Source organism: Ahaetulla prasina, chromosome 2 (genome assembly GCF_028640845.1).
Source record: "Ahaetulla prasina isolate Xishuangbanna chromosome 2, ASM2864084v1, whole genome shotgun sequence".
Classification (NCBI taxonomy): Eukaryota; Metazoa; Chordata; class Lepidosauria; order Squamata; family Colubridae; genus Ahaetulla; species Ahaetulla prasina.
In genome coordinates, this window is record NC_080540.1 from 176,526,376 (window position 1) to 176,552,669 (window position 26,294).

Sequence of the window (26,294 nt, forward strand, 5' to 3'; positions counted from 1 at the left end):
CAGTTAAAAGGAAGAAACAGCTGCGATCACACATTGCTCCCAGAAGCACAGCTGAAGCCTGAAGATGATGAATGAGACTTCGCCGAAACGCCGCCAAGACACTTCCAATTTTACACGGGAGAAAACCCGAACAACCAAAGACCTATATAAACACTGTGAAAACCTCAGAAAATATATATATATATATATATATATATATATATATATATATATATATATATATATATTTGTTTTCTGAGGTTTTGTGGTATCTTCGGTTGACTAGCTAATGGAAGTGTGGCGGCGCAACAATCTCATATCTTCGAGCTTCAACAGCTAACGCTGAAGCCTGAAGATGAGGAATGAGCCTCCGCCGAAACGCCGCCAAGACACTTCCAATTTTCCACGGGAGAAAACCCGAACAACCAAAGACCTACATATATATATATATATATATATATAAATATATATATATATATATATATATATATATATATATATATATATATATATATATATTCATTCATTCCCAGGAATCAGAAGAAGAGGCTGCCCATAACTTAGATTTAAAAAAATAGATTGTAAAGAAGGGGAGATGTAGGTAGATGCATATTTTCTTATTATTTTAGGAACATAATAATCCTGAACAGCAGATATTTCTTCTCTAGTCATCACCCACCTTCAGGTTAGGGGGGCCCTTTCTTCCCATACTAAATTTGGAGCTACTTCAATGCTGTTGGTCTAATTCCTCACTAGCTTAGTAATCATCTTCATTCTGCTGTGGTCTCAGTATCACACTGTGATAGGCTTTGATACAGGAGAAGGCTGTAGGAGGGATGCGGCGGCGATCAATCAAATTGTTCTCCAAGTGCACAGACACAATGTTCGAGTCTTCTGACACTCTCGTGTCACAGACAGAGTTCAGGGGCACATGCCTACCAGAAAGAAAGAATAAGAACACATTAAAATATATAAAAAGGACTCATTGAGAGTTTCGCAGTACTTTCTGTAACTTATCTCCGTAGTCCTTTAATGTGGAGCAAGGTTAAAGCCAGAGGTGGGATTCAGCAGGCTCTGACCAGTTCTGGAGAACCAGTAGTAGAAATTTTGAGTAGTTCAGAGAACCAGTAAATACCAACTTTGACTGGCCCCGCTCCCATCTATTCTCTGCCTCCCAAGTCCCAGCTGATCAGGAGGAAATGGGGATTTTGCAGTAACCTTCCCCCGAAGTGGGGTGGGACTGGAGATTTTACAGTATCCTTCCCCTGCCACGCCCACCAAGCCACGCCCACCAAACCACACCCACAGAATTGGTAGTCAAAAAATTTGAAACCCACCACTGGTTAAAGCTCTTTCAAAAATTGGAGGACTGAATTAGCTAAGGCCCTTTAATCACAAATCAGTGAGACTGAACTGGCTTCCTGGCTCATTTTAGAACAAGGTACAGCTGCTGGGAATCTACTTTTCCATAAGATGCTACTTTTGAGAGTTTTTCTGTATAAGGTTCCCCTTAACTTTTCCTGGATTAGGCCAAATAGGAATGTTCAAACTTTCCACTGTGACCACCTGGATACCAGCAGTGAGACAAGCAAGATTATATTGCAACAAAGAATTAGGAAGTCCAGCATAACAACTTCGTCTTTTTTCCTTGGGACCTCTTGCTAAGTAAGAAAGAATGAGCACATTTCCTGCCTCTAAATTGAGTTTGCTGCAGCAATAAACTTTGGAAGAATTTAACAAGAACTGTTTTGTTTATGCCTCGTAGGTATAATACAGGCTTGGAACGGCTTGAGCACCACTTAAGATTTTGAGGAGACTGATGCTGCTTGAAAAGTAACTTGTATACTACTTGCTTACTGCATTCATTCATAAATAAATAAATCGATATGAAGCAGAAATGACCAATCACCGGCATTCTTTCCTACAAAAACTGACCAAGAGTCAACCTGGGATTCCTCAGCTTTTGGGAATATGGGGAAAAAAACATAAAACAGGGATGCCCAGCAGAGAGCTGTACCCTTCAAGTTTTCATTTCCCCCCTATTTCTTTTTGCATTCAGGGAAACAGTTGGCCAAACCTGCTTACAGACATAGCTGATGACCTTCCTTCTGCATGATAAGAATGGAGTCAATCTTTTGAGGGCATCTAATATTGAGAGGAGCACTTGCTATTTTTTTCTAAGGAACGGGTGTCAAACTCACCATGTCACATTGCTGTCACATGACGTTTCGCGACATTTTTCTCTTTTGCAGAGCTGGGGTGGGCATGACGCATCCAGCCTGCGGGCCGCCAGTTTGATATCCCTGCTCTAAGGCAGTATTTCTTCCACTGTTTCAGTGCCTTTTCCCCCAGTCTCCAATAATATAATTTCTCCCACAAACAAAAAAAAGGATCCTTGTTTTACAGAAACATTTTGGCAGCTCCAGCCCCAAACCAGATTCTTGACTTACAAATAATGATAACACCCCCAGATTATGCCCAAATTACCCTTTGTTTAAGATTTTTGTAATTAGTCCCAGTTTAATTAACCTCCAATTTAACAACCACTGCTTTGGGGGTCTTGACCAGTGGTGGGTTGCTAACAGTTCGCCCTGGATCGGGTGAGCCAATAATGGTGGTGGTGGGTGGGTGGAGCCTCCCTGCACATGCACAGAAGCATCATGCCCACACACCCATGAGCAATGGGATTTGAATCCCACTACTGGTCTTGACCTCCCCTCAGCCAAGTAACATCTGCATTATGGTTGAAGAGAGCTTTAGACCTAAGCCCTTGGCTAATAAAGACTATCCCGGAACATGGAATCAAACCCAATTGCCTCTGTCCAAGAGTTCCTTCTACTAAAAGGGTAAACATGCAAGATACATGCTCTTCCTGCAGTACTCCGATTACCCTTCCTCAAAGGCGACCAAGAGCAAAACAGGATCCCTTTACCGGATGCGGTTGTGGCTCAGCCGTAGAACCTGCAAGCTCTTTAAGTTGATGATGCCACGGGGGATGGCCTGGAATTGATTGTTGTCCAAGAGCAGCTCAGCAAGAGAATGGTACAGCCCTAAGAAGGAGACGGCATGGACGCCATCATCCCGCAGCACATTGTGGGAGAGATGCAGGAATTCCAGGCCAGGCTTCATATGGGCGAAAACGTAGCCGGGGATACGTTCAATGAGGTTGTGATGCAAAGTCAGCTGTCTCAAACGTCGAGGCAGAAAGGAGGGCACGTGTACTAAGTAGTTGTGAGACAAATCTAGTGCCTCCAGTTTCCTGGAAATGAAACAAACACAAGGGTGCATCCGGGATTGTAGACAGCAGTTATCACTTTTCTCTGGAGATAAAAACCATATCCAGATATTTAGTCAGGCTCTATGGCCGAGAAGAAGAAGAGCTTGAGATGGGTCTGTGCAACTGGAGGCAAGGCTGAAGGGACACTGGCACTATTAGATGCAGAGAGCAAGATCTTTTTAAATCTGTCTTAGGGTTGGGGTTGCTTTTTTTCTATCCTGTACGTATGACATTTCACTCATCCTCAAAGGGGCAAAATAAAAAGGGAAGAATAGAAACCGAACTCTGTTCCTGCATCCAGGCCAGGACCTGAGGCTATGGAAAACACCCAACGTTTCCTTCCACTAATCAATGGGGAGTCAGTCAGCTTCCCAAGTGGATTTGGAGCCACATCTGGCACGGCCATTAGAGTTTATGGAGATGCATTGCAAAAGCTCTTTTCCACAGTCATTGCGACATATCGTCCTTTCGAAAGGCCGGCTGCTGCATCACAATAATTGACTTTCTGCTACTTTAAAATGAACTATCAGTAGAGTCCCAGCCAAGGAACAGTTCTACGCTCAGTCGAGACAAAGCAGAATTAGGCTGATTCAATGTCTACAAACATTTTAGTGGTTAAAAAATGTGGATGGGAGTGTTTATGTAAACCGCCAAGCTAAACCCTCTCAATTGCTTTTCTTGAATGCTGTTTATTGTCTCTTTGTAGCTGATCTGCAGCTGGGTTGCAATATGTAGTATACAGCATTCTGTGTAAGGGAAATCAATAAAATATTTATTTATTTTTTTACAAAATAAGCCTTCTTTCATTAGCAGTCCTGGCCTGCAGTAGGCTGATAATGTGACATCATAATGCAGGCAATCAAATCTGGCAAATGTGGTGATGCTTTACAAAATCAAGGCAGAGTGAAACCAGGCAGAGTGAAATAGCTTTAATTATGCTTTCTGACAGGAGGACCATGTGGTCAAATGCGCTAAGGGAGGCTGCTGGCACAAAAACTGTATCAGAGAATACATGCACACCCCCAAGCATTGCCAACACACACACGTCTCGGTGATGTGTGCTACAACATGAGTTTTAATTTGTTTTTGTAGAACAACATGTTTTAATCATCTCACTTTTGGATTGTTGTGATGTTTTACATGGGATTGCCCTGAAGACCTCTCAGAAACCGCAGCTGGTCCAGAATAGGGGGCAGGGCAGAGGTAGTTATGCTCAGTATGCCACGTAACACCTCTGTCTAAGATCTGCACTGGCCCCCTGGTAGGCTTCAGGGTGAAATTTAAGGAGCTGGTCATCACCTATATAGCCCTCTATGGCAGAGCCCACCTGTCTTCCATAGCTGCTGGTCATCCTATATTATCTGGCAGATTCTGCATGCTCTGGGGCCCATCAACTAAATGATGCCTCCTGATGGGATCCATAAAGCAGGCCTTCTCCATTGTAGCCACCTATCCTCTAGTCTAGAATGATATCCCTCCAGAGACTCATATGGCTCTCCCTGATCTTATTTAGAGGAGCCCTTAAGACCTGGCTCTTTTCCCAGGCTTTGACCGTGGTGGGTGGCAGATCTCTCTGGGGTGCCAAGTTTGTATGATGAGGGATATGTGTGTTTGCCAGACATTCTTTCCGTATTCTATGGAATGTTTCATTTTAAATGTTGAATAGTGTGCCACCCAGAGTTAGGCAGCTTATATATTAAATTAAATTTTAAATTGAAATTAAATTAAAACATACGAGCCACAAAACACATTGCCGTCTAAGGTCAGACTTAATCGAACAGAGCTATCAAGTCAAAGAAACCCACCCTGTTACCCACCGTGGTAACAGGGCTCGCATCTTTGACTTTAGTTTAAACCAGGGGTGGGTTTCACTTACCTTTGATACCGGTTCGCTTGTGCACATGCACTCGCTTCGCTTGCGCGCACCCCCTTCTGCATGTGCAGATCATATTTGATGATGTCCATGCAGGTGGGCGGAGCCTCCCACCGCCACTGCTACCGGTTCGCCTGAACTGGGGCAAACCGGTAGCAACCCATCACTGGTTTAAACATAACATAATGTAACATAAAATAACACGATGGAGTACTGTTGTTGTAATGTGTTGCGTTATGAAGTTATGTTATGCTATGTTTCCTGTTACATTATGTTATTAAATCTGGTTTAATTTTTCATTCTAATTGTCAACTCAGAAAATACAGGAGTATTTTCTGTGATTCTCTCTTGAAAGAAAGGTAGTGAATTTAAACTGGGGGCACTTGCAGACTGCTACTATTTCCACCACTACTCCATCCTTCAGAAGCCATCCTGCCATCAATGCACAAACATCTCTACTTCTGCTGATCTCAAAGTGGAGCCGTTTGTGCATTTCATCAACTGTTAGGAGCCGAGCCGCATTTCCTCCAGTTGACCCAGAATAGGGTACCGAGAATATCACTCAGTAAAGATTCTATCCTGAACTGTTCCTACTCTTGGAGCTCCCCCCACATTACCTTTGCACACAAAAAAGGGATTGCTGGCAAGGCCCATTTTCACAAATGTTTGTTCTGTTTCTGCAGAATCCAAAGCTTTTATCCAAATGAGCTTCTGTCAAAATGATGAAATCTGCGTCACAGAAGCTCGGCCACTTGTATAAATGCTTAAAATGTCATAACGCATATAGAAAAAGAGTGATGTAAAACTCCTTTTGTCATCTCCTTCTTTAATCCTCCTTCTCAAACTAATGATGCAACATCTCTTTTACCATGTTATACTGGAAGAAACTGAGTCATTCTTATGTGGAAAAGTTTCCTGGTGGATCTTGACAATTGTTAGCACATGAAGGGTTTGCATTAGCTATTCTTTTCCTGGCAGGACACCCAGGTCTTTAATAACTGTAGAACAGGCAGAAATTCACAGTAGTTACTATTTTTGCCTACTAATGCATCGAGGTTCAAAGAAAAAGAACAGGCAGTCTTGAAATTCTGATTATCATCACATTTGCAAGTGGGGATGAATGGCAATCCTATCCCAAAAGTAAGTAAGTTTGAGCTGTTTCCTAGGAATGGAAAGACTGTGTTACTCACAGGAGGTCAATCCAGGCACGTGGAGCAATACGATCCTCTTCCAGCTTATTGTTGCTCAAAACCAGCACAGTGAGATTCAGGGTTCTGTTGAGGACACCCTCAGTCACCTTCTCAATGTGATTGGAATCTAGATGCAGCTCCTGGAAGTAGATTATTTTATTATTATTATTTATTCGATTTTTATACTGCCCTTCTCCCGAAGGACTCAGGGCGGTGTACAGCCAAAAGTAAAAACAGGCAATACAATATACAATTAAAATACAAATTAAAAAACTTATTTTATAATTGGCCTAAAAAACTTTAAAATATATAAAACTAAAACCCCTTAAAATTAATAATAGAAAATTTAAAATCAATAAAATTTAAAATTTAAAATCAATAAAATTTAAGCCAGCCCCGCGTGAATGAAAAGATGTGTCTTCAGTTCGCGGCGGAAGGTCCGAAGGTCAGATATTTGGCGTAAACCCGGGGGAAGCTCGTTCCAGAGTGTGGGAGCCCCCACAGAGAAGGACCTTCCCCTGGAGGCTGCCAGCCAACATTGCTTGGCGGACGGCACCCTGAGAAGTCCCTCTCTGTGAGAGCATACGGGTCGGTGGGAGGCATGCGGTAACAGCAGGCGGTCCCGTAAGTACCCAGGCCCTAAGCCATGGAGCGCTTTAAAGGTAGTGACCAAAAAGTGAGATGATCCAGATACAACCAGAAGCATTTCAGCCACCATCTTCCCCCTCCCTCTCCTATCCTGCTTCCCAATCTGCTCTGTCTCATTAGCTGACATAGATACATCACTGAGGTAGAATCCATAGAGGGCACCTCCCTACCTTGCCAGCTATCAAGCACAGAGGGAGACAGGTTAAATGAGGCTAGTCATTGATCTATTTCTGAAGGGAGCTCAAAGTGATTTATAGATAGGAATGCAGATGGCAACATAAAGTCCTCTATCTGCTTTATCCAAAGGTGGGTTTCAGCAGGTTCTGACCAGTTCTGGAGAACCGGTAGGGGACATTTTGAGTAGTTTGAGGAATTGGTAAATACCACCTCTGACTGGCCCCACCCCCATCTATTCTCTGCCTCCCGAGTCCCAGCTGATTGGGAGGAAATGGGGATTTTGCAGTAACCTTCCGCTGGAGTCAGGAAGGGAATGGAGATTTTATAGTATCCTTCCCCTGCCATGCCCACCAAGCCACGCCCACAGAACCGGTAGTAAAAAAAATTCAATCCCACCACTGGCTTTATCTTTTTATCGCTCTCTTTCTTTAAATCAGATTTAGGTAGTTTTTCAAACAGAGGAATATGAAGTTGTGCCCTGTCAGTTTCCCAGTGAGGAGGACAGCCTTAATAATTACCAAAAAATTCCTGAACAACCACCTCCAGCTTTTCAGAGCTGTCATAATGAACCACTGATCTTCCAGATTCTGATTTTAGCCAGGGCTAGGTGGTCAATATTTTCCAAACCAAGTGTTGGTGGTACAACAATTACATCGGTTGGGCTACAACTCCTATCACCTCCAATCTGCGCAATGGAGATCGTAGTTCTGCAAATGTGGAAGCATGCTAGCTGGGGGATGTCTGCATCAGGAGAGACATTCTGGTCTAAATTTAAGGTATTCTGCTCACCTGCAGAGATGCAGGCAAACCTGATGGGATAGTCCGAAAATGGTTCCGGTCTAGCCTCAGATAGATAAGCCTGCCCAGGGCCCTGAAAGCAGTAGGGGGAACATTGCCATCATGCAGCTGGTTTCCTTCTAGCTCCAAGGTGAGCAGCTTGAAGAGGCCTGTGGAAGAAAGGGACAGAAGCAATGAATGCCTCTCAGAACTAGGTAGAACCACTTTTTTGAAAATGCACAGATCAGGTGGGAAACAAGCTGTAATATATATTTTGCAAAATGTTGCTCAGTGCTAGAATGGCAGTGATAAATAGAATATGGTATAAAATACATTCCCAACCTCCACATTAAGCCAAATCAAATTCCATGCTCCCACAGCCTCGTGAAATCAATAACTTAAAAGGCTAACACAAAAGGTAAGGGCGTTGTAATTCAAGCATTGCATGGATATACATCAATTATAAAAAGTTGGTCCGGCTAAATGGTAACGTTTACATAACATTACTAGGCAGCTTTGGCTGATTTTGAAAAGCTTAGCGGAGTCAGACCAGATTAGTGTAAGAAACAGCCAGAAAAGTTTTGAGCTGTAGGTTAAATTGGAAAATGCAAAAAGCACTTTCCAATTTAACCAACAGCCTGTGGGAAGCAGGTTGTGGAAATCACTTCAGTATCACTGCCAAGAAAGTGGATCAGATGTGCTCATGAAGTCTCAAAGAGATGCACTCAAAGAGATGCACTCATTTGAAGATCTATGGAGATTCTCAGTCATCCAGATTGTCTCAAGGGTGCTTTTTCAAAAGGCAGCTGGACTGTTGTTTTTTTCCTTGAGGAAGAAGACATTTCGCTTCTCATCCAAGAAGCTTCAAAAATTCTGACATAGTCCAGTTGCCTTTTGAAAAAGCATCCTTCAGACACTCAACCTGAAGTAGATTTTATAAAAGAATTGGTATCTTTTCCCCTTATTTTAGAAGAAAGGACTGAGAGGGGAGATGATAGGTCTGTAAATGCCTTAGAAGACTTCAAACTGAAGAAGATCAACACTTATTCTCCATCTTTCCAGATATGGGCTAATAGATTTAAGTTATAGGGAAGCAGATTTTGAAAAGAAAACAATAGCAATTCAGCACTGGGACAAAATGCTCAGACATAATACAAATTCTCCTTCACCTGATGTGTTTAAATGGAAGCTAGAAGCCATTTATTAGTGATGCTTTAATTTTAAGTTCCTGCACTGATCCAAGAGTTGGCACTGATGGCCTATAGCTGTTAAGTTCAGGAAGTAACGAGGCTGGAGACCAGGGTAGTGACAACAGCTCTTTAATATATGGTGAACCCAGCAACCAGGCTGGGGAAAAACCTCTCCTTATATACAGTTCAACCGGCGGCTTTAACCAATCAGCAACGTGCTTGTTTCCCGCCGAAACCATTTAAAGATACATTACACTCCTTCCCCCCAGAAAACACTTTACCCATATTTACATGATATTTACATATTATTTTTCAACGTAATCACGCAAATAGACTGGGCGTCTCCTGACTCTTTCGGACCTGCGCAGTACATTCCCTGGGAGTGGGTCGAGCTGACCGGAGGGGCTGTTTGCTCCTCTCAGCTCCTTCTCTAGGCCATCCGGCCCTGGATTATTAGCAGAGTCGTCCCTGCTGTTTTCTACTGGAACCTGTGGGCGTCGCTGGACCTCCGGAATGTCAGATAAGTCCTGCGAGTTCTCCGGGTTTGAGTCAGCTGTGGAATCAAACATTGTGTAGTCAGGGCCCGTTTCTATTAATTCTGATTGTTCGGCTATTCGTTTTCGTATTTGGTCTATGTGGCGCCTCCATACTCGGCCGTCCTTTAACTCCACCAAGTATGACTTTGGACCTGTTCTGTTTAGGATTTGTCCTGCTATCCAGGTTGGGCCTTCACCATAGTTGTGTGCCCACACTCGGTCGCCTATGTCCATTTCTCTTGTTTTTCCTATTTCCCCCTTGTAACCCTCCGGCGTATAGTTTGGATTCAGACGGTCTAGGGGGCACCTGAGCTTTCGGCCCATTAATAATTCGGCTGGGCTTCTGCCGGTTGTGACACAGGGGGTTCTGTGTTGGACGGCCAGGAAAACATCGATTTTTGTTTGCCAGTCGCCTGGCTTAAGTCTGGACAATGCCTCTTTTGCGCTCCGGACGGAACGCTTTGCAAGGCCATTCGTCGCAGGGTGGAAAGGCGCCGAGAGGGCATGTCGGATGCCCTCTTCTGCCAAGTACTCCTCAAATTGGGTTGCCGTGAATTGCGGGCCGTTATCGGAAACTAGCGTGTCGGGCAACCCATGGGTTACAAATAGGTGCCGTAGGACTGAGATCACGGCCTCGGCTGTCATGGATCTCATGAGAATGATTTCCAGCCATTTGGAGTAGGCATCTAGGTTTGGCCGTGGAAGGGGCCGGCAAAATCAATGTGTATTCTAGACCAGGGGCCCTGGGGTTTCTCCCATTCCCGAACCGGGGCCGTTGGGGGTAGCGGTCTGGACTCTTGGCAGGCCTGGCATTTCCCTACCCTTTCAGCAATTTCTGAGTCCATTAAGGGCCACCACACATAGCTTCTCGCTAGGCCCTTCATCCTAACGATCCCTGGGTGACCCTCGTGGAGGAGATCCAACACCCTTTTCCTCAATTTTTCTGGGATCACCACTCTATCCCCCCATAGCAGGCACCCCCCTTGAGCCGAAAGTTCCCCACGTTTTTTTACAAATTCTTTAAAACGCTCGCCCGGCGCAGCGGGCCACCCTCTTTGTACCCAACCGAGTACAGTTCTCAAAGTAATGTCCCGGTATGACGCCCGAGCCACCTCCTTAGATGTGACTGGGCCAGAGTCCAGAGAGTCAATTAGCAGGATGGGCGTCCCCGGAGTGGGGTCTTCGATCGCCCCTGGTAGTGGGCATCTGCTTAAAGCGTCCGCATGCCCCAACTCTTTTCCGGGCCGATGCTGCAGTTTGTAGGAATAGGCGGCTAAGAAGATAGTCCATCGGGTCAATCGTGGCGAAAGTGCCACAGGCGTTGGGCGGTCGCCAGCCAGTATCCCTAACAGTGGTCTATGGTCTGTAACAATTTCAAAGTTTCTACCAAAAACGTATTCGTGAAACTTTTTTACCCCTGACACAATGGCTAGCGCTTCCTTATCCAACTGGCTATAGTTCCTCTCTGTCGAGGACATCGTTCTGGAGTAAAAGGCTATTGGGGCTTCTGTGCCATTTGGAAGTCTGTGGCTGAGCACAGCCCCCACCCCGTAAGGGGAAGCATCGCAAACCAATAATAATGGCAATGAGCTATGATACTGAATCAGTAAGCTATCGCTCGAGAGTAGGTTTTTTACTGCTTCGAAAGCCCTAGCTTCCGACTTTCCCCAAGACCAGGCAGCATTCTTTCCCAGTAGCTTATGTAGCGGCTCGGCAACGGTTGCCTTATTTTTAAAAAGACCGTAAAAATTCACTAGACCCAGGAATGCCTGTAGCTCTGTTTTGTTTTTGGGCGCTGGAGCCTTTCGTATTGCCTTGACCTTGCTTTCAGTGGGGTGAATTCCCTCCTTGTCTATTCTGTAGCCCAAGAACTCTACGGATTCTACCCCTATCTGGCATTTATTCACTTTAACCTTTAGACCGGCTGACCGGAAACTGCCCAGAACTTTTCTCAACGCTCCCCAATTCTTCTAAATTTTCGCTGATATCAATACATCATCGAAATAGGGGACTACCCCCGGGAGCCCTTGCAGAAGTCGCTCCATTAAATTTTGGAATAGACCAGGTGCCACACTCACCCCAAACTGTAACCGGGTACACTTGAAAGCACCTCTATGCGTCACGATCGTCTGGGCCTCGGCTGTGTTGGCGTCTACGGGCAGTTGTTGATAGGCTTGAGCCAAGTCTAACTTGGCAAAAACGTGCCCTTGCCCCAACGAGTGCAGCAAGTGTTGCACCACGGGGACCGGATAAGCGCTTTTCTGTAAGGCTTTATTTAATGTCGCCTTGTAGTCAGCGCAGATTCTAACTGACCCATCTGGTTTCACTGGGGTGACGATTGGCGTCTCCCACTTTGCGTGATCGACTGGCACCAGAATCCCCTGACTGATGAGCTTGTCTATCTCCTTGTCAATCTTGGGTTTAAGGGCAAAAGGGACTCTCCTTGCCTTTAACCTAATGGGGGCTACCTGGGGGTCTAAATTGAAGGAAATAGGGGTCCCCTTGTACTTGCCCAGGCAGTCCTTGAAGACATCTTCGAACTCGTTCATGAGTGTGTCTTTTAGGTTAAAGTCACTTCTGTAGATGCCAGTCACTCCCATGCCCAATGCACGGAACCAGTCTAGTCCCAACAGACTTGGCAGGGTCCCTTCGACTATCGTGATGGGCAGGGTCTTCTTGTGTGGTCCGTACTCGACGCGGACGGAGGTGGTCCCTCGAACAGGGATGCGATTCCCTTGGTAGTCGTGCACTCGTAACCGTTGTGTTTGCAGTTTGCGTTTGGCGATTCTCGGCAAAGCTTTCGCAAAAGTGTCCCAGGACATGATTGTGATCGCTGACCCTGTGTCCACTTCTAGTCGGCACGGCACTCCTTCAATTTTGGGTTTAGTGAAGATTTTCTTCTCGACGCGGGTTGCTGCACGGCCTATGATCACGGTCGTTCGATTTGAATTCGCGCCCTTTTTGTTTTGACCAATCGCGGGTCGCCTTGCCGATCCTGCGCTCTGATTGGTCGGTTTGAATTTTCGGCGGGAAGGTTGGGGTGCTCGACAGACTTGAGCCAGGTGCCCCTTCTTCTCGCACCGCCGACATGTAGCGTCCTTGAACTTGCATCGTTGACGCTGGTGTTGCCCTCCGCAACTTCCGCATTCATCCCGGTCTTCTTTGCCCCTTCTCTCGGTGAGGCAAACTCCTTCCTCATCCTCGCCGTCTGATTCGGTCTGGATTTCTTCGTTGTGGACCGGGGTTGATTTCGCGCTCGCCGTTGGCGTGAGTGGCTTTTGTAGGGTTTCCGCCGCTTGGGTGGACATCTCATGAGCTCTGGCTTCGTCCAGAGCGTTTGCCAGCGTTAGATTGCTTTTTGATAGCAGCCGCCTCCGCAAACGCATGTCTCTGACCCCACGGATGAGTTGCTCTAGCAGCTCCTCGTCCAAATCTCGGTACCCACAATCTTTGGAGGCTTTCCTCAGGGCGGCCATGTACTCGCTGATGGATTCGCCCTCTTGCTGTCTGCGCTCTCCAAATTCAAAACGCCGATTTGGACGGTGTAGGCGCGAAATGGTTTTTTAATAAATTTTGCAGAGTTTGCCACGATACCGATTGTACCGGCGTTGGCTCTGCCAGGGCTTCCGCGATGTCGATGACCTCGGGACCGCAGTGGCTCAGGAAATATGCCCGTTTGCGGTTGTCTGGAACTCCTTGCAGTTCGTTTGCCTCTAGGAAGCTTTCGAAACGGGTCATGTACGTTCCCCATTTCTCCCTGGCTGGGTCAAACGGCGCGGGCGGAGTGTAGCTGGCCATCTCCGCGTTTCTGCCCTGAGTTTGCTGGGTTCGGTTCTTCCGTGCGTTCAGCTCGTTCTGGTGCTCTTTAGCCTCGAGATCCCACCTTCGTCGCCAGTGTTAAGTTCGGGAAGTAACGAGGCTGGAGACCAGGGTAGTGACAACAGCTCTTTAATATATGGTGAACCCAGCAACCAGGCTGGGGAAAAACCTCTCCTTATATACAGTTCAACCGGCGGCTTTAACCAATCAGCAACGTGCTTGTTTCCCGCCGAAACCATTTAAAGATACATTACAATAGCCGTGACGGTGCACTTATGGCACGTGGGCCACAGGTACCACACAGAGCCCTCTCTGCGGGCACGCAAGCCATTGCCCAGCTCAGCTCCACTGCACATGCGTGCACGCTTCCCCCGGCCAGCTAATTTTTGGGTCTGCCCTGCAAATGGGAGACACACGCGCATGTGCGAAGGATATACCTTTCTCCTCACTTTCTGCTGCCTGTGCCTTCCCAGATCTCTGGAGATTCCCCTCCCAGTGCTGTTTTGGGAGGCGAGGCTTTCCCCCCCCTTCTCAGCCATTTTGGGAGGCTTTTTTCCCACTCCCAGCTGTTTTGGGAGGTGAGGCTTTTTTCCCTCTCCCAGCCTTTTGGGGAGGCAAGGTTTTTTTTCCCTTCCAGCGCTGTTTTGGGATGTGAGGCCAAAAGGGGGTGTGTGCGCACATGCGCGGGGGGGGAGAGGGAGAGGGGTTGCATTCCGGGGTTGCGTGCGCATGCACAGGGAGGTCACATGTGCATGTGCAGGGGCGTGGCGTGCGGGAGGGGCATTGCATTATGGGTGTGGGCACCTGCACGCGCACAATAGCACCAGAGGAAAAAAAGGTTAGCCATCATTGGCCTATATCTCTTCATGGTCCCTGCTTTTGTCTCCATCATCTTCTATGTAACCTACAAAAATTTGGCAAAGAGAGGGGAAAAACTACTCAACTGTTACTTAAACCACCACTGGAAAACCTTTTAGAAGAAGGTTAAAAAGGAAAAGCTAACATTCCTGGTCTTGGTAATTCCAATTTTGTAACGAAGGACCTGGCAATTTTAAGCAAGAAATGAAAAAAAAATTTAAGTCCTACAGACGGCAATCTTGTTATGTACATAAGCCCCATTTCCAGAAGGAAATATGAAATAGGAACTATTAGACCATATTTTATCCTCAGAGAGAAGATAGAAACAAGGGGCCTCTGTTAAGTGCAAACATAACAGAATTTGCTTACAGTAGGTCCAGTGTGTTTGTCAGCTTCCTGTTTACATACTATTTATCAACTGGTAACAAGCTGCTCGGAAAGCAAGCTGCACATCCAACATGGGAGGTCATAGAAGAAGAAGGAAGCAGGCCAAGAAATGCTGCCTTAATTCTGGATTGACTGGAAACCTCTACTTAACACTGCTTGGGTGAAATGGTACATTGTAATGTGTCTGCTGTATTAAAAAGACAACGTGATGTTGTGATTAAGGCATTGGACTAAGGCAGAAGTCTTCAAACTTGGCAGCTTTAAGACTTGTAGACTTCAACTCCCAGAATTCTCCAGCATAGCTAGCTGGAGAATTCTGGGGGTTGAAGTCCACAAGTCTTAAAGCTGCCAAGTTTGAAGACCTCTGGACTAAGGCCACAAGGCCCCAACTTCAAGTCACTGTCTCTGTGCCCTACTGTAGATGTGGAACATAATAACAAAGAAATGTCATAAATATGTATACCAGATATGTCCTTATTCTGGCTTTCAATTTTCAATTGAGGAAATACCTTTTGTGTGCCTGCCCAAGTCAATGGCATTTTATTCACTGCTTTTGTCTATTTGACTGTTCAGCGGTTTCAGATATTCAGACACATGGATGCTGTTAGCAAAATGAGTTCATGTATAATAATGGCAAGTCCTATTATATAATTGTTCTACTGTCTACATCTTGGTAGCACATGTGTTGCGTAACGTGTAAAACTGCAGAACGGTGATTTTTGCCTAACATCCTACCCTCCAGATGCATTGAACTATACAACCTATCATCAAATACCAGCATCTACAAAAAATTATGAAGGTCACCATTATGTACTTCTTCCCAATGCCTGATGCAATTTGTAGCAACTGTGTAGTGATACTGTCATACCCATGTTGTCATTTGTCCCCTACCACATCTCTAATGTAACTAGAACTTCCGGTAGTTGTAGTTCAAATACATCTAGAAAATGGATAGATGGATGCAAGGATGGATCACTGCTTCTGTATTTCTTTATACTTCAAAAACTCAGAATCAACAACAATCAAAGTTTAAAGCTAGATGCTGGCTGGATCCCCACATGAAGCTAATTCATAATCTAATTTCCTTAATGTGGCTTACCTAATATGTAAATCTAGCCACTACTTATGGTTTGTAAATGATGATTTATGAATTAATGTCTTGTGTTAATTCAATCAATCATGGATTTGTCAACATGGTTAAAAAGCATGGATTAATACATAAGTGGGTACATGTTCCATGGGATTTTATGTGTTCCAGCACTCCTTTTTATAACCTGGAGGTGAAGGAACTGAGCAATTTTAAGGGACATACTTTTAGTAAAATATATGAAGCACCATTGTAACCCCTATTTTTGTGCAGTCTTCTGGAGAAAAGGAAGCATTATTATGTCTAGGACATGGCAGTATTACACAAATCTCTCAGAGAAGTGGATTAGTACACTAACCTCTCTGGCTAACAAAAGTTCTAGCATTTTGAAACGAAGGCCCCTGATTATGTGCAGAGTTTCTCCATGTCCCAAGACTTTTTGCTGTTTTTGCTATCCTAGGAAAAGGCAGTTTGTGAGAGGTCTCATACCTCTGAAGCTCTGTCTCTGAAGTCCTGCTAAATTATTGTCATTCAGTTTAAATTCATGTAATGAACTTGGCAAGGCTGGGATTGAAGTGAGCTGGTTCCCATCCAGATTTAGACGCTTCAGTTTGGTGAGGTTCTGCGTAGGAAGAAAGACGATCAACAACAATAGCAGAAAAGAAGTAACTAATAAACATTGAAATATTGCTGTATTGCAAATAGGCAAAACAAGGTTCTGTAGCAGTGGACGTGCCCTGAATGTAAATACGGAGCAGGGAACTGGGCCATGGGATCGGATTACTTGTGGATCATCTTTTCCCACAAGAGGGGAGTTGTAGCTACCTGTCTCGTGAGATCCAGTAGGAAAGGCATGCTCCAGATCCCAACTGTTGGTGTGTCCCCAGACAAGAGCCTTTTCTGTTGTGATACCTGCCTTCTGGAACATCACTACCTCAGAGATTAGACATGCTCTGACCCTGCTCTCCTTTTGTAATGTAACACCCTAAAAACCTGGTTTTGTTGCTGAATCCAGGCCCAAGATGTGTGACCGAGTCCATCTCTTGGTTATGTTGGTCTAAATGCTGCGTTGCCTGCACCTTCAGCCTCATTTCATGCAGCGCTAATTTCACACAGGTTGAAGAAATACCATAGCAAGTGTGAGACAGAGAGATATGAAATGGCAGGGAGTGAGAGAGAGATGGGACAACCGAGAGAAAGACAATCTGGCAAAATTACCAAACTTTATTTATCTACAACTGTTACCTACCTATTGACTATAGCTTCTGCTTCACTTTCCATTTCTTCATATGGGTTTTCTATGCTTGATTCAAGAGCCCTTAAATTCACTCCTCCCCGGCATTTTCCCCTTCCATTTCAAATAGCCCTTCCTTTCCAATTACCTTGAAGGCTTCTGGGTGCAGGCCGGTCGATTTCAGCTTGTTCTTGCTGAGATCCAACCATTCCAGATTAGGTAATCCCAAGAAAATTCCAGCTGGGATATTGTTGATTTCATTCTCTGGGGAGGGGAAAGAGTGAAATGTGAAAGGTTACTGTCTTAATTAGAGACTGAATTCTTGAACTACATGTTACACAGTCAGGGAGTATTTGATTCCAAAGGAGGGTGACTGTGTAGGAGTTTCACAGGAGTGGGTTGGGTTTTTTTAACCATCAAACTCACATGCAGCAACTCACAAGAACAATCTTCAGCTTTTTCCTACTGCTGAGCAGAAGGTGCTATTCACTCATCCTTGACCTCTACTGGCGCTAAATGAGCTGCCTCCATAGCTGATCTCTTTTCTGCTTCTACCCTGATTGGATTCGTGCAGTGCATGACTGGCAAAGTGATTGGTTGGTTCTTCCTGCTTTGCTGCCCTCCCTGTCACCAGCCATCAGGAAAAACATCTGCCAATCACTGCACTGCATTGGGAACAGGTTGTGCCTGATACCAACTGTCTGATGCTTGGTCTGGCCCATTCCTTAAGCTCAATTCTCTCACCCCACAAGTTCAACCAATTGTGACATTCCCACTCCTCCCCAAAAACTCATAATAGTAAGAAAATTGAGTTCCTGCCAACATCTCTTGTGGGGAAAATTCTTTTATTCAAGATTGTTTTCTTTGTTTTCTTTTTCTTTAGAATCATGTGTAGAATTTTATTGGTTGAGACTAACTTTTGGGGCATTTCAGTAGAATTTCACCGTTAGGCTATTTCAGCCTATTACATTACTCCATGATTCCCGCCCCAATGGCATCCAATTGTCGGTAGTTTCCCCAACATTTCATGTGCTACACCATCCACTCTTTACGCACTGACAATGGAAGACAATGGAAGAGTCAGTGTACACATCAGAGTGAATTTTCCAATGAATGTCTCTTTGATCCCTTTTGCCCGTTACTGGCCACCTGTCTTTGTTGTCAGAGATGGTGAGAAGTCTAGCATTTAGATACTTGAGGCTACTTCTGGATGGTGTTAAAATTCAAGAGACAATGCTATTATAACCTTTAACCAGATGCTCAAGGAAACTCAATGGGGAAGCTGAAGGAAGTTGAGAGTCATTCCCACTCTCGCTGTGCTTTTTTTTTTAACCTACCCATGGTCATTCTGTTTCTCTGTTTAGGTAAGAAAATATCTCTGAAACGATGACCTAATGGCTTTCTAAAACACAGTAGCTAGATACCCACAATATGCTGAACCCCCTTTGCATAAATGCTTATGGAGCTTCTCAGTCATCCAGGTCATGGTTGGCCCAAAGGTGCTTTTTTCAAGAGGCAACTGGACCTTCTGGTTTTTCTTTGAAGACGTTTCGCTTCTCATCCAAGAAGCTTCTTCAGCTCTCACTGGATGGTGGGCAATGGAGAAAAAGCACCTTTGGGACACTTTGCATAAAACTTTATAACTTAGCACAACCAGGCTTAGATATATGACTCCATCCAGCAGAGCACTTAGAACAAAATTCAACAGCTGAAATTGGGCTGGAAATGGATGATTCAGGGATTCACCTGCCAGGTAGAGGGTTTTCAGAACAGAATCGGTCAGTTTGGGCACGTATTTCAAGTGGGCATTCCCACAGGCAACGGCGTGTTCAGACAGCAAGCAAGTGGGAGGCAGGGAAGGCATGATGGACTCCTTCCTTTCTTTGGGCTTTGCAGGCTGCTTTTTTGGGGGGCCTATCCTTCCATGGGAGATATTTGTATGAGGTAAACTTTGTCCTCTCCTAGCTTTTGATTGGGTGATATTCCCCAGCTGAGCCTGGACAGTATTCTTGCTTTGTAGGCCATGTTCAATTCTTGTTAAGGCCCGGCTGACATTTCTAAGGGGAGGCCCTGGCGCCTGGCTGGGTAATGACCTGCTTGCATTCCTGTGGCAAGGGCTCTGGGCCTTGTCTTCTGCTGCCCAGCTGGCATTCCTTGACTTGCTGCTGAGTCTTTTTCCTGGGGACACTCCACTAGCCACCCTAAAAGATGAAGTGAGCTTTTCCTGCAGAAGGGACTGACTCGCATTTCGTAAGGAAGTTGTGGAATCCTTTCCGTCTTCAGCCCGGCTACACAGAGTAACCGGTCCTTTTGCCAGCTCTGCTTGAATGCCAGCTCTCTTTTTACCAATCTTCTGGAAGGGTCCCTGCTTTTCTCCAGGAGGCCTCAGGGTGACATTTGCAGAGGAGATTGGCTGCAACTTCCCTTTTGGAGGTGGGCTGGCATGCTTGTGGAGAAGCCTAACCTCTTTCTGTCTGGGTGCATGAGTGCTGTTCCTAGTGTGAAGGCCATGTTTCTTCCAGGTCACTGTGCCGTTGTCGTTTTCCTTGAAAATGCCGTGGGCTCTTTCTGTCGGTGACCTATTGGTCTTTCTTGGTGTGCAGCGGTTCTGCTTTTGCAACAATACCCAACTGGCATTTCTGTGGAAAAATCCAGGGTCGCTTCTTGCTTTTGTCCGAATGACACATTTATTATAGACAGAAAAAGAGGATGTCCAGTTTTCACTTCTATACCGAGGGTCTAGAGCTTGTCCCGTTTCCATCTGAGCCACGGTCTTATATTTGCAGGCATCTCCTTTTCTTGCCTTTTTCTGGTGGGTGGCAATGTCTCCCTGCACTGGTGCTGTTGTGGAATGATTCAAAATCGAACCTGCAGAAAAGGAAATGCACATTGAAAGGCAGAGCCAGATTGCAATATTTTGGAACCTAATGTCTGGAACCCCTTCCCGGCTGTCACAGAGCCTAGCACTTAATGAATGACCTCAGAGCTAATTAAGTACAGTCATCCTTATTCAACCTGAACATAGAGTGTAATTAAACAGGCATTCTCCTCTATGAGCCAAGCATAGCTCTTGAAGAATTCCAGTGAAACCTGCTCAGATGAGCTTCCTCGGTTCAGTCTTCCACTCAGCCACTCTAAATGGTCCCTGAAGTATTAGAGCTGCTTCATGCACTATTAAATTTCTGTAATCTGCACAGATTATTTCCAATGTTGTCCAAAGGATTTGGACTTAATTGGGCTGTTTTAACCATTACCAAAAGGGTACAGGCTAATTGATATGAATTCCAGCCAAGTGTTATGCACACAGCAATTATTTCTGGAAGATCCGGGCTGAGCCATCTATTAAAATCAAGACATGTTTGCGGATGAATAATTGGCCATGTGCACTTAGAGCAGCATTTCTCAATCTCAGCATGTTGAACATGTGTAGATTTCAATTCCCAGAATTTTCCAGCCACCATTTGTGGGAACATTCTGGGAGATGAAACCCACACATCTTAAAGTTGCTGACATTAATACTGACCTGGTGGACTCAAAGGGTCTATGGAGGGAAAGTTAGGTTCCACGCCCGACTCAATTGAGCCAGTTAACCCGGCAGCTTTGCTGTGGATAAAGAATGGCAAGGAGGCGAGCTATGTATGCCTCCTTAAATTCCTTGGAGAAAAGTAGATATATAAATAAATAAATGAGTTGGATCTTTGCCAATTTATTATCAGCCACAAAGAAATTGCTCTTCGAAGGGAAAGTATTTGCTGGCTGGGTGGTTTTTTTCATAGAAAACATACTTGCAAAATTCTGATTAGAAAGTAGACAGTAGCAACAATCGCCCATCACATTGCTGTGATGGTTCTATGTTGAATTTATTTCTGATTCATGTACAAACAAGCCTCTCTCATTAATTTATTTGTTAGTTTGTTCCATTTACATAGCTGCCCACTTGCCAGGCAACTGGCAACTCTAGATATATGAAATCATTTCCCCTTTTCCAACTAATTGATCCCAAAGAACCAACAGTCTTTGATTTTGTATTCAAGTACAATAATTAAAGCAGATTAGAAATCCAGCAGCGTCTTAATTGTAAACATTAAAGAGCCATTCAGAGAGTGAGTGACCACAAAATGCAATCTTTTGATGTTCCAAATGTGTGAGAACATGAGGAATTATATGTCAGGATGTGAGTGTGTGTGTGTGTGTCCTGGCAGCTGCCTGGATGAGTCCCTGCAGTTTCCTGGGCAAAATTTCAGAAGTGGTTTGCATTTGCCTGTTTCCTAGAGCTGAGAGAGAGTTACTGGCCCAAAGCTAGCTTTGTATCTAAGGTAGGACTAGAACTCATGGTCTTCTAGTTTCTAGTCTGGTGCCTTAATCATCACCCCAAACTAGCTCTCTAAATTAATTGCCTGGAATAATAAATGAACCCCTTTATAGATAGATAAAAGAAGGTGGCTTAGGGGCTAGGATGTTGAGCTTGTCGATTGAAATCCCTAGTGCTGCTGTGTAACGGGGTGAGCTCCCGTTACTTGTCCCAGCTTCTGCCAACCTAGCAGTTTAGAAAGCACGTAAAAATGCAAGTAGAAAAAATAGGGACCATCTTTGGTGGGAAGGTAACAGCATTCCGTGTGCCTTTGGCGTTGAGTCATGCCGGCCACATGACCACAGAGACGTCTTTGGACAGCGCTGGCTCTTCGGCTTTGAAACGGAGATGAGCATCGCCCCCTAGAATCGGCAACAACTAGCACGTATGTGCAAGGGAACCTTTACCTTTACCTTTATAGATAATGGGGGAATCATGGGGGATCATCTTTAGCAATAACTACTCAGAAGTGAATCCCACTAAATTTTGTTGGATTTATTCCCCTAATAAGCCTACTTGTATCTTACATTTAGGAGGTCAAGCTGAAAATAGAAGTTCTGCAGATTAACTGAGAGGCTGATTTTTTTTTCTTAACAACTTGTATTTCACTCATACCTTCTGGCTCATATCTGTTTCTTGCTTGAGTGAGGCTGCTGTTGGTCTCCAAGCCAGTAGCTTCTGGTATAGCATGCAATGCACTCCTGCTCTCTGTTTTCTTAACACTCAGCACTTTCTTCCCAAATCCAATAGACTCCTCCACCTTCTTAGCTTTGTCTCCTTTTTTCCATGTTTGGTCATCTTGACTGAGGTGAATTGGCACCTTTCTCTTCAAGGCACTGTTTTTCAGGCTGGAAAGTTTCCTTCTTCTCAAAGGCAGCTCCTTTCTTCCACCAGGAAGTTTTACTTTAGTGGCAGCAGATCTGGAGAGCTCTAGAAAAAGAAGCAAGAAAAAGTGATTTAGTTAAGGTTTTTTTTCTTTCTTTCTTTCTTTTAACCCTAGCTCTCTGCACTCCGTTTTAAAAAGTCCTGTTGTTTTTTATTATGTCTCCCTCAACACCCTTCAATGTGTGTTGGACTACCATCCCTAACCTGAATGGCTCAGAACAAACAGTAACCTGGTTATGCAGAGAGGAACAGATTTTTTCCTCCTGAAAAAAATTAGAAGCAAGAAGCTGATTTTACTCCTGAAAACATGGCTGGTCTTGAAAACGCATTTTTCTTTTCCATTTCTACAGGGAAAGCAAAACATGCTTGTCATGCTGTTAGCCACTGGATGCTACACATACATTCGGTTTGCTGAGAGAGAAGTCCAACATCTTGCCCTCAGGATGATGTATCTATGCTAACTCAAGTATTGCCATAAAATATGATCTGGTAAAACATGATTTGTTCATTATTGGTTTGTGGTGGGAATCCAACATGTGAATCTTGTCTGCTTGACATTGACACTGGGTTCACTTATCACACTAAGGCTAAGCCATAACATTGCTCACAATCCCTCTTCCCGCTCGTGACCTCTTGTCTGTACAACTGTAATGTGCTCTATAATGGGGCTGATCTTGAAGAGCATTGGGAAACTTCAACCGATAGAGAATGCGTCTGCACAGGTAATAAAGAGTATTGGGTATATGTAACTCCACTACTTCATGAACTGTGGTGATTGACAGTGTGTTTCCAGATAAAATTCAATTCAAAGTGCTGGTTATCACTTCTAAAGCCTTAATGGCTTGGGGCCAGGCTACATAAGGGAGAATCTTCTTCCAGTTCTTTCAACCTATCCAGTTCAGTGAAGTTGGACATGCTGCAGGTCCTGTCAGTCAAGGAATGTCAGCTGGTGGGAACCAGGAGACATGCCTCCTCTGCCATAGCCCCTGTCCTCTGGATTATTCACCCTTCAGATATCAGGATAAACTCCCAACCCTGTTGGACTTTCATAAGGTCATGAAGACTTGGTTGTGTGCCTCAGCCTGGGGCCCTGAGTGTGTTAAGGGCCCCATTTCCTGGCTGTTTTAACATCCATAGTAACAGCTTTACTTGGCATCATGTACAGTATATTTATTCTGTACTGTTTTAATGGTTATAGTCATTGTTTTTATACTTTATGATATATGCCACCCAAAATCACTTGAGGTGGGCGGCTATAGAAATGAAATGAATAAAATAAAAAATAAAGTAACTGTTAATAATGGTTTTAAAAACACAATTGCTTTGATTTAGACATATTAAATCAAAACTAATCAAAACATGTTTTGGTTTGGCATAATGTATGAATAAAGAGGAAATAACTGTTTTGACATCACTAAAAATGGATACAGAAATTGGGAGGTGGATCAATTATGCTGATTGCTGGAGGAACTTATTATTCTTCAATTCTTTGAATGAAAAAAACTTGAATCTTTCATCAGACCCATAATTCCTTTTTGCATAAAGAATCTGCCTATACAAAGATTATCCCAAGACTTTTAAGAAAACTTGAAGAGTCCTTATTTGGAAGAACATGGCCATTACAAAGAATATCCAGAAGAGCCTTTTCTGATCTTCCACTACCCAGTTAGGATGCTGCCACTTTGGGAATGGATGATCTAGAACAGGGATGTCCAAACTTGGCCCCTTGAAGAGAGGTGGACTTCAACTCCCAGAATTCCCCAGCCAGCATGAGCTATAAATATGAGCAAGTTGCTGGCTGGGAAATTCTGGGAGTTGAAGTCCACCACTCTTCAAGGGGCCAAGTTTGGACAGCCCTGATCTAAAAGGAAATCTAACTTGGATTAAAAGGGTTTTGTAACTTACTCCCTGACTTTTATTGAAGCTGACAATAGAATCTATTATCCAGACAATTATCCTCTTTGCTGAATAGAGTCAAGTAGTGACTAGAGAGCCATTTGTCTGGGAAGCTTTGAATTTGGTTCCTGAATTGAGTGGAGGTTGGACTTGATGGCCAAAAACTGTAACCTTTCCAGCAATCTTGATCTCAAGAAGTTTCTGGACTTTATTTACTAAATTAGTCCTGCACATGATGGGACTGATCCAGAAACAATCCAAGCCAGGCACTGATTGAAAGGAGATGTAGAAAGAAGGCCAGACATTTTTTTTTCCAAAAAAAAAAAAAAATCAGATTAGCAAATCCAGAATTGTACTATTCTTTGGTTCTGTGCTCAGCTGTTGCTCAATGCTGATTGTTTCCCTATAATTTACTGAATATAAAATTAAAATAGAAGCACTCATATACCACATAATATAGACCTATGAACCAATCGTGCCCTGCACACTGAACTGGCCAATATCTTTGCATATTATTTAGTAACAAGTAAATTCTATTCAGCAAAATTTTTTGCCAATAATTAAATTCTTTAAAAATGTTTTCTACTTTCTTTGCCCAGGGCTGGGGACTTAACTGATGAATAGCGTGTTTCTAACGCCATGAATAGCTTTCCTTAATTGCTTCCACATCAGTTTCTTTTTCCTTGTGGTTATCAATTTTCTTGCATTTCATTTTATATAACAAAGCAGTACCTTTTACTTAGAAAAATATAATGAAAAAACCCTAATAATTAGAGAAATAAAACCTATGTGACTAGTAGAAAGTAACAGTATGATTCTATATATGTTTGCTCAGGAGTAACTGCCACACTGTTTTATGCATTTTACTCCATCATAAATGGAGTCACTGTGTGGAAGTTGGTCAGCTATATAAATTTGTTAAATAAATAAATAAATGTGTTTAAAATTTCAGCCTAATAATTATGCTATTCACAAGGCAATTTGCAGGCAGTTTTTCACTAATTTTCACCTGCCATTAAAGTTAAACTAGAAAATATGAACATTTTAATTAAACTCATGGGAATTCTGTGAAGCCTCTGGCTGCAACATGTAAAATTAACTCCATATTACAAGTAGAATCACTCTTCCATTTGTTACCATATAGCAGTCTTAATTGTTAGATTTAAGAGATGAGTAGACAAAGAACAGTGTGGATGGTCACATCCAGAGGTGGGTTTCAGCAGGTTTTGATCAGTTCTGGAGAACTGATAGTGGAAATTTTGAGTAGTTTGGAGAACCAGTAGTAAAAAATTCTGACTGGCCCCGCCCCCATCTATTCTCTGCCTCCCAAGTCCCAGCTAATCGGGAGGAAATGGGGATTTTGCAGTATCCTTCCCCTGGAATGGGATGGGAACGGAGATTTTACAGTATCCTTCCATTGCCACGCCCACCAAGCCACACCCACCAAGCCACGCCACACCCACAGAATCAGTAGTAAAATATTTTAAAACTGGTCACATCCAGAGTAGGAAAGGGGAGGAGCGGGAAGGATGGACAGAGAAGAAAACAGAGTAGCTTTCAAAGTTAGCTTTATCCAGAAATGATGGTTTGATGTGATACACTGAGGTAGCTTCATGGCCACCTATCTCACCTCCCCATTATTTTTCTCACAACTTTTTTTTTTTGCCTGAAGCCCCTCCCTTATAAAGTTCCTACTGATCCAGCCCAACCTTTTCCATGACTCACCTTCCTCCACATCCTTTCCCAGGTTTAGCTCATTCTCCATCAGCTGCCTTTGGCTTTTCACTGGCTGGGCTGACACCTTTAGATCAGGAGAGAACGAGGAACTCAGATCCTCAACTGGATGTTTGCGCTTCTGTCTGACAGCCCAGTAAGTGGGAGCCCAGAGGACCAAAACAAAGAGACCAAGGAAAAAGAACCTCATCATGCCTCGACCCTTCTCAGTGCAAGCCTGCTATTCTCTAGGTTGGGATCTCTCAACTCCACGTATCATCCTGTACAGTGAGAGGTTTTATATTCTTCTTCCCCTCAACTTTGATGAGGGGGAGGAAAGAGGGAGCCACGCAAATGGAGCAAACACTCTGGCAGTCCAGAGGTCGCTCAGCCATTTACCACCAGTTGGGAATCCGA

General features: G+C 44.1%; 1 protein-coding gene across 1 annotated transcript; it reads right to left on the minus strand.

The window, feature by feature from the left end:
- Nucleotides 1-736: 736 nt before the first annotated feature.
- LOC131190631 (uncharacterized) lies at nucleotides 737-26,091 on the minus strand. Its single transcript, XM_058167976.1, has 9 exons — nucleotides 25,890-26,091; nucleotides 21,999-22,313; nucleotides 18,779-19,900; nucleotides 17,181-17,296; nucleotides 16,288-16,420; nucleotides 7,934-8,091; nucleotides 6,320-6,459; nucleotides 2,912-3,238; nucleotides 737-914 (listed from the first exon to the last, which is right to left on the minus strand). The coding sequence occupies exons 1-9, from the start codon at nucleotides 26,089-26,091 to the stop codon at nucleotides 737-739; spliced, it is 2,691 nt and encodes an 896-aa protein (XP_058023959.1).
- Nucleotides 26,092-26,294: the final 203 nt, after the last annotated feature.